The sequence below is a fragment of the Habropoda laboriosa genome, unplaced genomic scaffold, assembly GCF_001263275.1.
Source record: "Habropoda laboriosa isolate 0110345459 unplaced genomic scaffold, ASM126327v1 scaffold62, whole genome shotgun sequence".
Taxonomy (NCBI): Eukaryota; Metazoa; Arthropoda; class Insecta; order Hymenoptera; family Apidae; genus Habropoda; species Habropoda laboriosa.
The window spans coordinates 313,555-329,264 of NW_017100177.1; the positions used below are offsets into that span (position 1 = coordinate 313,555).

Sequence of the window (15,710 nt, forward strand, 5' to 3'; positions counted from 1 at the left end):
AATATTCCCAAATTTTAATATTCTCAAATTTTAATATTCTCAAATTTTAATATTCTCAGATTTTAATATTCTAAATTTTAATATTCTCAAATTTTAATATTCCCAAATTTTAATATTCTCAAATTTTAACATTCTCAAGCTTTAATATTCCATAATTTTAATATTCCCAAATTTGAATATTCTCAAATTTTAATATTCCCAAATTTTAATATTCTCAAATTTTAACATTCTCAAGCTTTAATATTCCATAATTTTAATATTCCCAAATTTGAATATTCTCAAATTTGAATATTCCCAAATTTTAATATTCTCAAATTTGAATATTCCCAAATTTGAATATTCCCAAATTTTAATACCCTCAAACTTTAATATTCTCAAATTTACAATTCTTTTCCCACTTCTTCAGGATATTTTCACGACACTGGTGGACGCACAATGGCGCTGGACCCTGCTGGTGTTCTCCATGAACTTTCTTCTGTCGTGGCTAGGTTTCGCGTTGATATGGTGGCTGATAGCTTACAGCCACGGTGATCTCGATCCAGAGAATTACAACAATCCGAACATCACCTTCACACCATGCATCGTGGACATCCGAGGGTTCACCAGCTCCTTCCTCTTCTCCATCGAGACACAACACACGATCGGGTGACTAGACACTTTTATTCATCAGAATATCTTATGTCGGATCAGTGATTCGAACGAATTTCAGACGCTATTAACCGCACAGCCGCTTTGGAAGAAGTTTTCTCCTCGATTAAATTAGTTCAGCTAACTGCTCAGAGTATAATAGAGAAGGGGAATCGCTGCGATTGTCGGTAATTTTTGTTGCGAATTCTAACGAAGCAGAAGAGTACGAATAGCAAACTGAATTGATGTGAAAAAGTCAGGTATAACAAGGTACTTATGATATTGATCCAAGCTGGTTCCCTAAATAAACTTCGTAGCTTAAAAAAAACAAAAAAATCTAAGAAGTTTAGGAAACATTTACAAATCAATGGAATTAGCTATTCACAGATAAGTTAAGAGGTACTCTAAACATTACCCACAAATTCACTCTATAAACAATTTTCAAAAGATCCAAATCTTCAGAAATTTAGCGTACATCTCAACTACCATACAATTTTCTCCTAATCATCACGTCAATTCTATTTTCCCTCCAAACTTCACGTTACCCTAATATCAGAAGATTGATTCGTGAACCAGACAGGTACGTTCTCCAGTTATCAATACAATATTAGAAAATTCCACGGTACCAACGTCGACGTATCTATCTCGTCTCGTACAAACATCTGAAACTAGAGTCTCGCGAGAACTCTAATATTCACCCATGTTCCACTTGAATTCTCTCTCTAACAATGACAAATATCGCAGGTACGGCTCGAAACATCCTACAGACGAGTGTCCAGAGGCGGTGTTCGTGATATGCATCCAATCGATGACAGGTGTGATCCTGCAGGCGTTCATGGTCGGCATAGTTTTCGCCAAGCTCTCCCGTCCGAAGAAGAGAACACAGACGCTGCTGTTTTCGAGGAACGCGGTGATCTGTCAGAGAGATGGCCAGCCTTGTCTGATGTTCCGTGTCGGCGATATGAGAAAGAGCCACATCATCGAGGCTCACGTCAGAGCGCAAATGATCAAAAGGAAGGTTGGTCCCTACATTTCCACGAAATATAATCGAATCTCCCGGTGATCGTAAACAAGCCTGTCTATTTCAATCCGACCCATTTATTATTCTTATCTACGGGCAAATAATTCGCATAACCCATGTTTTGAGAGTGTCTATTAAATTTGCAGGTTACCAGAGAAGGAGAATTGCTGCCGTTCTTCCAGACGGAGCTGAAAGTGGGCGGCGATGGCGAAGAGGACAAGATTTTCTTTATCTGGCCAACTACCATCGTGCACAAGATCGACGAACAGTCGCCCCTTTATCACATATCGGCCAGCGATATGCTGAGAGAACGATTCGAGATTGTGGTGATATTGGAGGGTACGTTAAAAATGGGGAAATATGAATACTTTGGTGTGACGACGAAGTTTCAAGTTTCGAGAATAATTTTATTACCATCGAAGTAACGAAGGTGAGGGAAAAAGGTGATTATCGATCGAGAGAAACGAGTTCGACCTGAAAATCACAATTTTCGAACATCTCTCGTCTTTTTATTTCCTCGAATAAGAAGAATCACGAATGGAACTCGTTTTCTCTTCATTTCTGAAATTCACAGTAACGCTGATATCGATGTAAATAATATAAAACGAGTATCGTTTCAAGAGGACAAACTTGGAATTCTCATGTTTGTTTAATTTTCAAAATGAAATTTTGCAACAAATTATTCTCGAAACCGTATCATCAGACCTCGTGCCACACGAGTGTCGAAGCAACTAAAAATTGCCGTAATTTCAGGTGTGATCGAGTCGACTGGCATGACCACTCAGGCCAGAAGCTCTTACTTGCCGTCTGAAATTTTATGGGGTCACAGATTCGAGCATATAATTACTTTCAAAAAGGAGACCGGCGAGTACGAAGTGAATTATACGCTTTTTAATAACACGTACGAGGTTGACACACCACTCTGTTCAGCGGCCGATCTGGACAAAATTCGAGCGATGCAACGCGCGAAAGGAGGTACGGAGGAAAAGGTTCTTTTTCCAAAGTTCCGGCAAATGTGCTCTGTGAAATTCGTCGTCGAGTCTTCCAAGACACTTTTCCATCGTCTACGATCCATCGTTTTCGATCGAGGCATCGGTCGAAGAAATGCAATTGACCTCGATTAACATGAATCAAGTTTATTGAATCTGTGGCGATACTGGTCACGGCACGAGACACATCGTGACGCAAACTATGCTTTGCATCGTGATATTGTGTATCGCAACTTTTGCCACGTGTCGACCGTTTGGCACTCGCCATTCTCGCCGGTGCCAATTTGCTTCAATCGGCCGGGATTCCGTTGCGACGACACTTTTACGCGTTAATCGTTAATTGGTCGCCGATAACGTCAAACATCAGAATGCAAAAATTAACGAGACACAATTAGTTAAAGTGTATTTTAAATTTTCGCTCGATTTCAAAATTTTCAAATTTTCTGAAGAGTCGCAAAAATTGTTTTTATACCTTTGCTATCCTTCGATATTTTCCAAGAAAATTTCCAAGACTCTTACATGCAATTATACTCTATTATAATAATAAAAACTCTGAAGAAGTATTTACTTTCCCAAAGAAAAAATCGCGAAAGGGTGAAAATATGTCTACGAAGTTTTACACTAAATTTCTGTCACAGAAATGAAATCGAACCTTTCAAGATTCTTCCTAGGGTTGACCAGTAAAAAATCAAAGTATTCCAAGAGATAGCTTGTGGAAAATTGCGACTGGTTCTAAAGAAACCAGATTCCTGCCGCGAATTTTTCGATTCTCCCGATTAATTCCCCCTTGGCGACGTTCATAATATTTCTGCAATGATTTCAGAGCGTATGAGCAGCAGTGGTTTCCCTCATTATCGCGATGCGTCCAGCAGTTCTTTGACCACCGGATCCGGTTCGAGCCTGGCTTCGTCCACCGGCGGATTGCACATGAACGTGCCGATGACGCCACTGACTCCGATTCCAGTTATGATCACCGGCCCTGACGGCTCCCTGCGACGCGAGAGCATGCAAAGTGTGCAAACAGACGCGAAACAGCCGATATTTTACACACAGAACGAGGTACGCTCTCTCTCTAGAGGACGTTTTAATCGACTCTTTGGACGATGGTATGCACACCGAGTTTCCTCCTCTAGATGAGAGCAAAATAATGATTCTCGAGTTTGATGAACTCGCGAGTTCCTATTTTTCTTTTCTCCCTGACTTCGAACAACCGGATGGAATGTTTATTAGCGAGGAATTTGAGGAAAAATTTTTTATTCCTCCATCGAATCCTTGTAAACTTCCAAGTGTATTCTTCGTTCCAAGTTTTCCTTATTTGTTCTATATTTTGAAATTTATCTAGACCTCGAGACAAAATGTAAGGAATTTTTCTCGGTCTCGTTCGCAGTTTTCGGACAGCGAGCCTCATCCACTGAGTCACCATCACGAGGAATCGAGTAACCAGGAGGATTACAATCGCGTGTTAAAAGATATCAACGCGACGTTGAGAAAAAGTCGAGGACCTATGAAAGAGGACAGGAGAATTCACAGAGAACCGTCGAAATGCACTTTGGATTCGAGGAAAAGCGAGTCCAGAGATGTGATGAGAAGATCTGCCTCCAGAACAACCATGGACCAAATCGTGATCAACCCTCCGCCAAGATCTCCCTCGCGCCAGCATTTAGATCCCAGGCAATTACTTTATAAACCTTTAAACGCCGTAGACGAAGAGAAAATATTGGACACGTATATTATTTTGTCCATTTCCGTAAATATTTCTATATAAACAACGAACCGAAACGAGGATAAAGAGATACGTGTTTTGAGGAATTTTTTAATTTTTCACCGTATATTGATAATTATAAGATACGAAAATTTTTGTCGCAGTATTGTAGAACGTACGATAAACTTGGTAAAAATGCTAATTTATGCCTGTTTCATCAATTCAGACATACCACGTTCGCCGAAACAATGGAATATCGCGAACCTCCACCTCATCCCTTTCCCTCTTCGAGGAGATCGAGCCTAGGCGACAACCATAAGTCGAAAGAGCCGCAGAAAAAGACCAGCTTCATTCTTGGCGACGACGACCACGTGATAAACATAGAACCAACGATCTCTAAGGTGTCTCTTGCGCGACACGATCATTTGGACATCGATTCATCCAAGACGAATCATCATCCTCGTAATAGGGGTCCTCAGGAACAAGTGTAGGTGAGCAAAAAGGGCCGACAGATTCGTTAGTTTCGTTAAATTCCGTATGAAAATGCGTTGGTTGATAAAGGATATTTCCAACAGACTGATACACAGGGTGTTCTATAAAAAACTGGTGGTGACTTTCACGATGAAAATAAACGATTAACAAAATCAATGCAGATCTCTTTTAATTCTTCGACACTTTACTGTCATTGTGCTTGTGTGTTAGAGAGATAGTTCTCGTTGAATTACACTCGCCAGTAGAAGAAGAAAAAAGGATTGTAACAATTTCAAACGTTCCCTCGCGCAAGATACGATCTATCAATTTCAATTTCTTCACGTGCAATCATCCCTCATGATCTCATCCACCTGTTGCTAATGTCGCTCTACAGGGCTTCTGAAAATTGTTCTTCACCGGCCAACGCATTTTACCTCCACTGTAACGCGCGTTAAGTCAATCGGCGAGCCCCAGCCACGGTTCGTTAACCATTTACGTCAGTGTGCTCACGGGGAGGCGTGCACAGAAGCAAAAATCCCCGGACAGTTTAATCGATGAGCTTCCGTTTCTCTGTCGATGTATGTACCTGCTAGCGACGCGAAGCTCGAGGTTTCAATTTCACGTTGGCAAATTGCTTTCGAGAGGAGGCGGTGGTGAAGGAGGAGGCGAAGGAGGAGGAGGAGGATCAATTACTCCACGGGTGATTTGCAACGATCGTGCCCTCTTAAAACACAACTCGCGACTTCACCGTAGACTGGGCTTCTAAATTGTCCTAACTGGGACACAAAGACGTCATGTCGCGTAGTTTTCATACATATATGCGTCGTTGGCTTGAGTCCTCCTAACTAACCAGCATCCGGCCCGGTTCTGGACACCATCGAAGTGTCCCCGCCTTTCGTTTTTCCCCGTTTCTGATCGTTCACCTTCGCCCGTCCCATCGCTCGATCGCGAGAGTCCAGATCTGCGACGCTCGATCGATCGATCTTACTTGAGTGTCTTGAATGACCGTGAGTCACTCGCGTTTCAATAGTCGTCGAACGTGTTGTACACGCAACGCTATAAATAGCGTTAAATCGATTACAGATTTAGAACTAGATCTGTGTAGATGCTATCAGCGCCGGTTTCTTTTTCTCTTCTTTCTCGTTTCACTCGGGCTGATTTTATGCAAGGCTAGATTAGCTGACTCAGAGATACGATTCAGAAATGTCAATTAAGCGGAGAGAAAGGTCAGACGTAGTCTGGCCTTTGAGAAAGGAGGGGAAAAAAGGTATACACAAGCTCCGATCGACGATCGTTATGTTTCTTTTTCTTTCTTTCGCGTCGATTCGAACGTGAGAAGCGAGAAGTTTCATTTTCTACGCACACGCGTAAAGTTCGCCAGGAATTACGACGAACGAACCTCGTCGCCTCGGTAGATGCGAGCGTGTACACGCGAGATGAGGTTAAACGAGTCCGGAAATCGTCAGTTACATGACACACGGCAGAACGATCTTAATGGCGATAAGCTAAAAGAAATGATCCCTTTCGTTCAATTTAAACCCGCGATTCTCCTCCATTCGTCGTACGAATCAAATATTTCACATTCCGAAACTCAACTCAACCATGCTCCACCAACAATCTCATATACTCGGTGTCTTCAAGAAGACACACAGTCGATCCTAAGTCGATCAACATAAGTCAAAGAAGAATAGTCAATTTTCTAGCAAATCTCAACCATTTCAAGACTGAAATTTCCTCTGGGTCACTAATGACCCAGATTGCCCTCGAAAGACTAAGCATCGGAGAATTTAGGAGTCCATCGCTGACTACGCGTCCTGATATTCCACGTTATGATGCAACGCGCGATGGCTGAAGGGCAGATGGATGAGTAGAGGATTAAGTGGATCCAGAGAGCCGTAGGTTAGACGACACGACAGGATGAGTTTAGTGGCGGGAAGTGCCCTCGTTATCACGCCAGTCAATTGTTTAATCTCGGCCCGGCCTCTTCTCTCTTCGTCCCCGCCTCGTGGGCTCCAGGTTTCCACACACACACGAACCATGACACCACGCGAAACACGCTAAACCGGCTATCGAGTTCCTCAGGCACGTAACTCCGTGCAAGTGCACGGTCCGTGTCCTTCTTTTCGCTGCGAACCACGGGCTTTCTTCTTGCATCTCGCTCTCGAGATCGAGAGTGAAAGAGTTGTTTATGTCATGCTGAGAATCTTCCACCTTGAGAACGTTTTTTTCACACCAAATCTAACCCTGTCCTTACAACACACTTCTCCTGATTCAGGTTGCAAGGAGCTTGGAAGTCTCTATTCGATACCTCGAATCGAAATTTTAATCCACAAAGTATCGAAGATCTATCTATCTTTCTTTTTCCTCAAATTTTCAGTTTTAGTAGAAATTTCGTATCGCTGTCGAAAGTTGTGATTTTCGAGAAATTCTTGGAGAAAGCAGAGGGACATTCTTAGAAGATAATGTTCCACACAAAGTGTTCTTAACGTCTAGGAAACGATGTCGTGGGTCTGGCGGCGTCAACGACCCGTATTACGTCAGGTTAACCGAGTGCAATTGCACGTCATGATTTTTTTGTCGCATTCTACAATCGTGTTATCGCGAATCTCTCCATTTCTTATTCAAAACAGCTATTGTCTGGACGACAATGAGCACTGTCTAGAATGACAGCCGTGGCGTGAGGATAGAAGAACGTCGGAGCGTATCACCTTGCAACGCGAATTGCGACATCCTCTTCTAGGTCTGTCCTCGGTCTGATATGCTGATTGTGCTAGGCAGTATCTCTTACGAGCAATCTATTCACACTTGGAATCGCCAGACTCTTCCTTCGATCGAGAATCCTTCTTCGAGAGCTTAGAGATATAAACTGTACTTTCCGAAGCAAATCTTTCTTCACTTGTGAGTCAATTGACACCAAGTTCAGCCTTTGATGAATCATGCTCGAGGCGCAAATTGGGGACTAGGCGAAACGCTGACAAAGATTGATTCAATTGAAATTCCAGAATATTCTCAAAATTTGCGAAAATTACCAGTTGAGCCAAAAAGACCTGAAATCTCCGCGAATAAAGGATATTTTCTGTTCGCAAACAGCAGAAATCTACGAGCTCGAAAATTCATTCGTCAACGGGAAGAAACGGTGGCAAGTGTCATTTCGTACAAAGGTTGGCAAAAAAAATTGTCCGTGGACGTTACGAGATGTTTAACCATTGTGACATAAGCGATGAAATGCGAGAAAGGATAATCTCGTCGTGCAACGACCGTAAGAGGCTCACCTTTCTCACGATGAAATTACCATAGCGCCTCGTCGCGCAAAGAAAAAGAGTAATTACTAGAAAAACACTTTCATTACACGCCTGTTCGCCTCATTTTCACGGCAATAATCATAACCAAGATAGCCACGAAGGTCGTCACACTTTTACGAATGAATCGACGCGAACGTTCCTCCGTAACCACACACAAACCACGCGTTCTTTTTCCAGAGAAACCGCGAGAAATTACCAAGAAAACGACGAATCTTACAATCGACGTCGCATGAATGAGCGACGCTGAACTAGTATAATTGACGAGATGGACGCGTGTAATTACCACTGACTCAACCCCGTTGCAAATCATTGGATCCACGTTTTTTTCTTTTTCTCGTCGTCGCAGTTCGACTCACACGTGAGGTTTACCTTTGACTGTGAATCAGCTGTGAGAGAAACCTGAACGCGACAAATTTAAATCGTGACTCACCCGTGAAACATATGTACTTATATGCTTCCTAAATTCAGACGTCGCAACCTGATCTAACCTTCGGTCGACCGACGATTCTTTAGCTTCGAACTGGAAGAAACACACGATCGACGTTTCTAGGATTCGCGAGAAAGGTATGAAAGTTTCTGGAAGACTGTGACGACGATTTCCGAGGAATCAGAAATTTCGAAGATCGCCAAAATCGTATTCGTAGGAAAAGGAAAATCAGGGGATCAGCTCTGGCAGCAACCGAACGCTCGCAACATCTTACCAAACAGGCTCTCCTTTCACACTCGTCTTTTGTCACGCGCACACCTATGATATGCAGCATCCCAACACGTATCTTGCAAAATCGTACGCAGCCTCCTAACGCTTATGTTCCAAGGAACCTGTCTATCTGAGAGTTGTTTACGACAGTTTCTCTCGAGAGTACTCTCAAATTGTGTGCTCTGATAAATTTGACTCTCGAGAGCAATTCTCAACAGCTTTACTCTCAAACCTACCAAAATATTCCAAAAAAAAGCAAACAATTTCACGGTAGAATTTAAAAAATGAAATTTCTCTCCCAGGATGAATCGTCGATAACCTCGAAATCGTAAAATTAGGCACCGGCAGAAGGAAGATTTGGACGATTCAGCGTGATAACAGGCTGTTGTCAAAGTAGCAACGGTGCTCGTCGAAACGTCACGGTCATGCCCTCCGGCCTCGTTGACGTAATTGGTTATTATCACGGCGAAGTGTGTCCCCTATTAGTGGATACCAGTGTACACACTAGTGGTCCCTGTTAGCTGCGCATTAGCGTGCACACCGGTGGACGCACGTGCTCAACTCGCGAAACCATCTGGCGATCAGCGAAAAGAAAATTACGCTAACGAGGGTCGATTCGCGAATGAAATAATAGATGTGAACCATTGTTGGAAAGCAGTCTCCCGTGATCGAATTTCAGTGGCCCACTCTCGCCCGGATGCAAATTGTCGATTAAATTGATCGTATTGAAGCGTGCACACAACCAATCGTCGCTTCAACAGTCTGAGAAAGATATTTGGAACACGGTAGGCACGGTGTAATTTCAACGACGATAAAATTCCAGGGGGGGGGGGGGAAGGACAACGTTCCAACGATGATCAATGAATTCGACACACCTTGGGTGTGACAAGAGGTGCGTGTAACGTGCATAATAAACGCCACAGTGCCCCAGGGTGGCGATACATTAGCATACACACGAAAAAACCAATGTCTAAATCAACATTCACGGTCCGCGTGGCCGAGACTCATCAAATATGCGCAACACTCATACGAGACACCAGTGTCGCTCCTATGCGGCGGTTCTATGAATTCTCATAAACTCGTCAAGGTTCACGAACTGCGCGACTTGCTAATGAATTCATCGCCGAGTTCGCGTTGTTTTGGTTACTAAACAGCGGTTCGATTCAAATTTGCCGCGAGAATTTCCGTCTAATCGAAGCGCTGACAGTTCGTCAGAAAAATGAAAAACGAAAAATCCAATTTTCGCTAATTTAACGATACACCTCTAGTGACAAAAAGATTCCTAAATTAAACGAAAATTCCCTTTTCCAAAAGTTCCTAAATTCGATGAAAATTCCTCCCTCTGAAAACTGTCAGATTCTGATTCTACTTAAGAAAAACAAGCGACGAATGAGAAAAACTGCCCATGGCAGGAGGACCAAGGCTCAGGAGGCGCGAAGATGAGCAACGCGACAGACCGTCAGCCAAGACGCTCGTGAATGTGTGTACGTGACTCGATGCTGATCAACGATCCTCGATCTCGTTGGGAAGTAGGAGGAAAAGGCTAAGTAAGAGGGAAAAGGGTAGGGATAAAGGCGGGCGAGGAAGGTGCGTTGACGTCACTGGACAAGCTCGCTGCTCGGTACGCTCGTTGGCAACGCGATCGCAGTTTCACGAGGTTTCAACGTCGACCTCGCCGCTCTCCAGTCTTTTTCGGTCGTTCTTCGCCGATCTGCCGTCCTCGATCAACGAAAAATCACGCCGAAAAACCGTCCGACACGGTGGAAAAAGTGCAGTGTCCCGGTGGCGGGAAATTCGTAATTCAAAAAGTGACGCAGCTCGATCGAACGACATCTGTGGAGCGGCGTAGACCACGTGGCCAACCGTGTCAATGACTCGAGCGTGAAATTCAACGTCGATTGATCGCGTATATTTCACGTGTGCCTTCGCCATCTCGCAACGGCGATTACAAGTTACGTGAAATATACCGAAGAAGTTGTGCGGAATAAGGGGGAACGTTTGCGAGGCAAGTGGAAACGTGGCGAATCTCGTGGTTTTTTCGCGTCGACCGTTGGCATCACTGGCTCGTTCGAAAGGTAAACGTCGATGACGTGAGGGAATGCGTTAATTGATCGGCGTGATGATCGTTCTGTCGGCCGGGTTCATCACGTGATCCACGGCGGAAAGACAACGAGCCGCTCGGTCAGATGATCAGTGATTAATAGCTAGCAGGACGCGAATTTTCCAACATCCGATCGCGTGTCGACCTCGTTCTTTCTCGGCTCTCGAATCAACCGATGTCGTGCATGACAATTCCAATAATCGTGGAAGCGAAACTGAAAATCCATGATTTTCAAGTGTCCGATCACCTCCTCGCGTGCTCGATCCTATTCAAATCCAGTGGAAGTTCCTTTGTGAAACGATCGAACAAGATTTCTATCGTAGTTTTCACAATGTAATTATAATCGATGACTGGACATAAAGAAGCCTGTGTGTATACAAAAATTTCTTTAATTATCGGAACGTTATCTAGCGGTAAGACAACTGTGAGAACTGATTTTTCGACGATATTCTTATTTCACTGTTAGAAACACAGCCGTTTTCATGTCCAGTTTTGAATTTCTGCTCGGAACAAGTGTCTACGAATTAACAACATCATCTCGCGACGACGAATAGTCACACATGCTAAATTGCATTTGGAACACGTTAATTGATAATAACTGTTGGTACGAGCGTTAATTATCGTCTACCTGTTGCTCCCGACGATTTACAACTCCGAGCAGCTTATCTGCGCTAATTTTTCTTCTTTTTTCGAGAAAGTTTCTGTCTTAACGGTAAGATAAGGGAGATTCTTTCAGCGGCGATTAATTTCGATGCACGGCGGAGTAACGCAGAATAGGAAGCAACGTCTTATTTTCTATTTTCATCACTCGAGATATCATCGATGAGTGCACCATTACCTCCTTTATCCCTCCGTAAAGCGAATAACAATGAACGTAACTGTATATAACAGACGTGAATGAATAGTTCCTCGAACACAAGACGAGTTTTGCTCCGTTGACATTTGCATCGAAGCTCGATGGGTGTGCAACAAATGTTAAATCATTCGTCGATAACCAACTCCTCTATCGATCGGTCAGATCTCCGTGAGAGATAACGAAAAAAGTGCCGAGAGAAATACACTTGAAATCAATCGAGACGTTTCTCTACACAAATTTCTTATCGTTTCGAACACGTTACGAAAGTGAGAAAAGTCGCGTAGCAATTTCCTGTATTCTTTATCAATGTCCAAACATTCGTGTACGTTTCTTTTCTTTTCACGAAATTCACGATCACGCGGATGTTGGTTAAACCCGTTTGAAAAATTCGCAGTCAGAGCTTGCGATATGTTTAAACATTCTTAAGCGGTGAAAATAGCACGTGATGGAGTTTAATGAGCTTCTTGGAAGGTTCGCGTGTTTCACCGATGACTTTTGCAATCGATAGCGCGATTCCTGTTAAACGAGATGCGTTATTCATACTGTATATTCTTCAAACACGTTTCCTGAGATTATCTGCCTTTTTCTTATCGAGATTTCGTCTGAAAACATTGAAATCATTTTCTTTCAACATTCTCCGAGAACTTTTTACCATTCTTGCGACACTGAATTTACGCTCCACGATTCACAGTTCGAGAAGCTTGGAATCGTCGCGTTGCTCATCTTCGCGCCTTTTGGTTCCTGTGTCATGGGGAATTTTTCTCGTTCGTCATTTCGTCGATTTTTTTCGTAGAATCAGAGTCGAATATTTTGGAAGGGAGAATTTTTATCGAATTTAGGAATTTTTGTGTCACGTGAAACACTCGAAAAAATGAAATTAAGAAAATTGGAAATACATCGTCAGTTTCGATCAGCTTATGCTTCGTTGAAATTACAAAGATTCTTGGTTCGATGAAATTGCAGTTCCTTCGAAACAACAACCATCAGCGGATTGAATTCCCATTCCAGTTGTTCCATTCGAATTTCTACACCTCGATAAATTTCCTTAATGACGTGTAACGCGATTATTCGGCTGACGGATACGGATAATCCGTGGCTTGGTATGCGAATTCAGCAGCGAGGATCGTGTCTAACCTAATGCGAAGAGAACACCAGGCTCACGTGTACGCGAGGACTTCTGCATTCTCCCCAAACCGGAAACGTCCCTCTTCTGCTCTCCCTGAATCACCGTGGCAACGATCACGCACACGATTAAACCGTGCAATTATCGCCACACAATGGGATTCGCGATATTTATCGATAAGCGTCTTTTTGTTCACGGTGAATTAAAAGTCAGGATACCCATTAAAAAAGCGGAGAAAAGAAGGAACGTTTCGAGTGGTTTCGAGCACAGTGGAACGCCTTTGCTTGTTAACCAGCAATCCAGAATACGGTCTTAACGACTTCTAAATTCCACCTTGCAGAGGAGCCAGGTTTTTTTTTTCGTTAGACGAATATTTTTAGCGTTAGCAAAATACAAGCGTACTGTTTCTTTCGAAATTAGAAGAAACTTTTCCTTCTTTCAAACTTGTATCCAAAGCAACCTCTCCAATGACCCACTATCTTTCTCTCAGCTCTTCGTCGAAAATATCACTGACGCACCAAAAGAAAGAAAGAAGATGGAAGAGGCGAAAAAAAATATTCATTTACATCGTGATTCGAGGCACGAGAAACGCGCTGCGGTGGCTGGAACCGGAGCCGAGCCGAGAAATTTCAACGAGCTAGGAGGCTCTCGCGTTTCGCATCCGGCGAAATTCGCGAATAATCGCTGCGTTTCGCACACGTGCCAACGCAGTAACGCGTGTTCGCGCGTATGTGCCACCGTGTCTGCATTATCCCCGCCATAAGAGGTAAACGCCATGGCATCCGTTGGCACAATCTCGTGCAACGGCCGGGAATCTGAAACAGTTGCGAGTGCGACGCGCTTACGTGCGCTGCTCCAGCTGGAAAACGCGGAGAAAAAGGATTCGTTCGTCAGTAAGAATCGTCGTCTTTTATCATCGTGTCCGACTCTTTCGACAACTATCCAGGTGTATTCTCCAGATTTTTCCTTCGTTTCGCGAGATTTCAGATCGACAATCCTGATATCGCGCGGATATAAACCTGATTCTCGTGCAATTTATTAGTAGACTTCTCGACACTTTCTTTTTTTCAATTCTGTATTTCTTCGAGATTGCAAATGAAATCTTTGAATCGGTAAAATTTAGATAAATATTGACATCGATATCGGAGAATTTCTGATTTCGCGTGGATAAACCTGATTTCACCTTTGTTTACTAATTATACGATTTTTATGAAACTTCTTTGTAGATTTCTTCGATCTTTTCCTTAAATTCCGCCTTTTTCGAGAGTCCAAATGAATTTCTGAAAGTCGAATATTCCCATCAATTTCCGAGAGTTCCTCAGGTCGACGATCCGAATTCTCGCTGAAAACAAAACTGGGTTACGCGAATTTTTCTAAGCTCGCCGCTTCCTCGGTTCCAAACTCGAAACTAAATTTCGCTACATCTCGCCACGAAATTTCCCGAAGCACGGTTCGAAAGATCGAGTTTCACGCGCTTATCAACGTAAGAAGTGAACGTGTAAACAAGGAAATTACATTTATAATTAATCGTGTGTCTCAATCGTGCAAACTCGTTTCCGTTTCGAATCGACGAAGAAAAAAAGACACACACGGACGAAGCGGTACCAGGCTTTTTCTCCTTGGTTAACGGTATCGATACACGAACTTTCACTTCTTTTTCCTGACTCGAGTAACGGATTCCTGATCGATTCATTGTCCGGTAAAAAAAAAAAAAAAAAAAAACAGAAGAAAAATTGAAAAAAACCTGCAGTCTGTTTCATTCTTCATTGGCGAGATCTTTACGAGCTGACGAGCTCGCGATAAGAGTATCGTTTGCGGGGAAAATTCAGTGAATCATGAACCTGGGAACGTAATTTATGTCACCGAGCCAGATAAGCGGGTATTTATACAGTGTTTACATTTTTCGTGTTTGTCCAGATATCCAATCATATAAGTATTTGCAACTGTACGATCATATTATTGCTATTGCCTCGACTCGATAAAACGAACAACTGACCGCAAAAAAAAACAAAACAAAATCGAAAGAAAACGATTGTTCCTGAAATTTTCTTCAATGGTTTCTAAAATTCTGTTCGGTTCTCGGTTACGTGTCTCTCCAGGATGATGCAGAGATATACAACCTCGACGTAATCGGTAAAATCAGGAAAAATAATTATGTAATACCCGATCGATTGCCTAATCCGTGGCAACGTCATTTTTCCAAGTATACGTTCTCCGTCATTTTTCCCGCGGTCTTCATTGTTTCCTTCTCGTTTAATTCTCAAACAGCCTGAAGAATCGCAGGAATCTTCATCATCCTTTCAGTTTTAGTCCACGACTGTTCTTCAACTATTACACAAAGAGGCAAAGAAATGGAAAAACTGGCCTTGTCGACCGTGTATTTTTAGATAGTGCAATCATTGCGTTTTTTTAATGACTCATCATATATACATGTATTTCATACAACTAGAGACACCTTGACGAAAAAAAAAGAATGACATCGAATTTTTTTTTCGCTTCTTCTTCTTACCGAGAAACCTACCTCTTCATTCGTCGTTCCGTTAACAATTCTGTCGAAGAGAATTCAGATGAAAGATTCCCCCCGTTCTAAGCCGGAAACTCGCGTCAGCGACACCCTCGACGACCCTCGGGCGTTTCCTCCGTGAAAAAAAAACATCCCTTCCTATCCTTTCTCTTTCGCGTATAAGAATAAAACGAAATGGCACAGTGTCGACTAACAGTGACATCGATTGCCCGGCCGTAGGGACGAGGAGAACGTTTGGATTCCGCGAACGGAAGGGCGGTGTGAATGCCGGAGGAAAGTGAGAGGAAAGGAAGGAAC

At 43.0% G+C, this 15,710-nt stretch overlaps 1 protein-coding gene across 1 annotated transcript in view; it reads left to right on the top strand.

Annotated features, from left to right (window-relative positions):
* Positions 1–15,707, top strand: part of LOC108578897 (G protein-activated inward rectifier potassium channel 2-like) — a 23,674-nt gene extending 7,967 nt beyond the window's left edge. Inside the window, exons 4-11 of the mRNA XM_017942309.1 lie at positions 407–645; positions 1,372–1,645; positions 1,795–1,987; positions 2,402–2,623; positions 3,461–3,696; positions 4,025–4,308; positions 4,566–4,830; positions 15,633–15,707. Coding sequence (XP_017797798.1) covers positions 407–645; positions 1,372–1,645; positions 1,795–1,987; positions 2,402–2,623; positions 3,461–3,696; positions 4,025–4,308; positions 4,566–4,830 — 1,713 coding nt within the window. The 3' untranslated portion in view covers positions 15,633–15,707. The remainder of the gene's footprint in view (positions 1–406; positions 646–1,371; positions 1,646–1,794; positions 1,988–2,401; positions 2,624–3,460; positions 3,697–4,024; positions 4,309–4,565; positions 4,831–15,632) is intronic.
* The last annotated feature ends 3 nt before the right edge of the window (positions 15,708–15,710 follow it).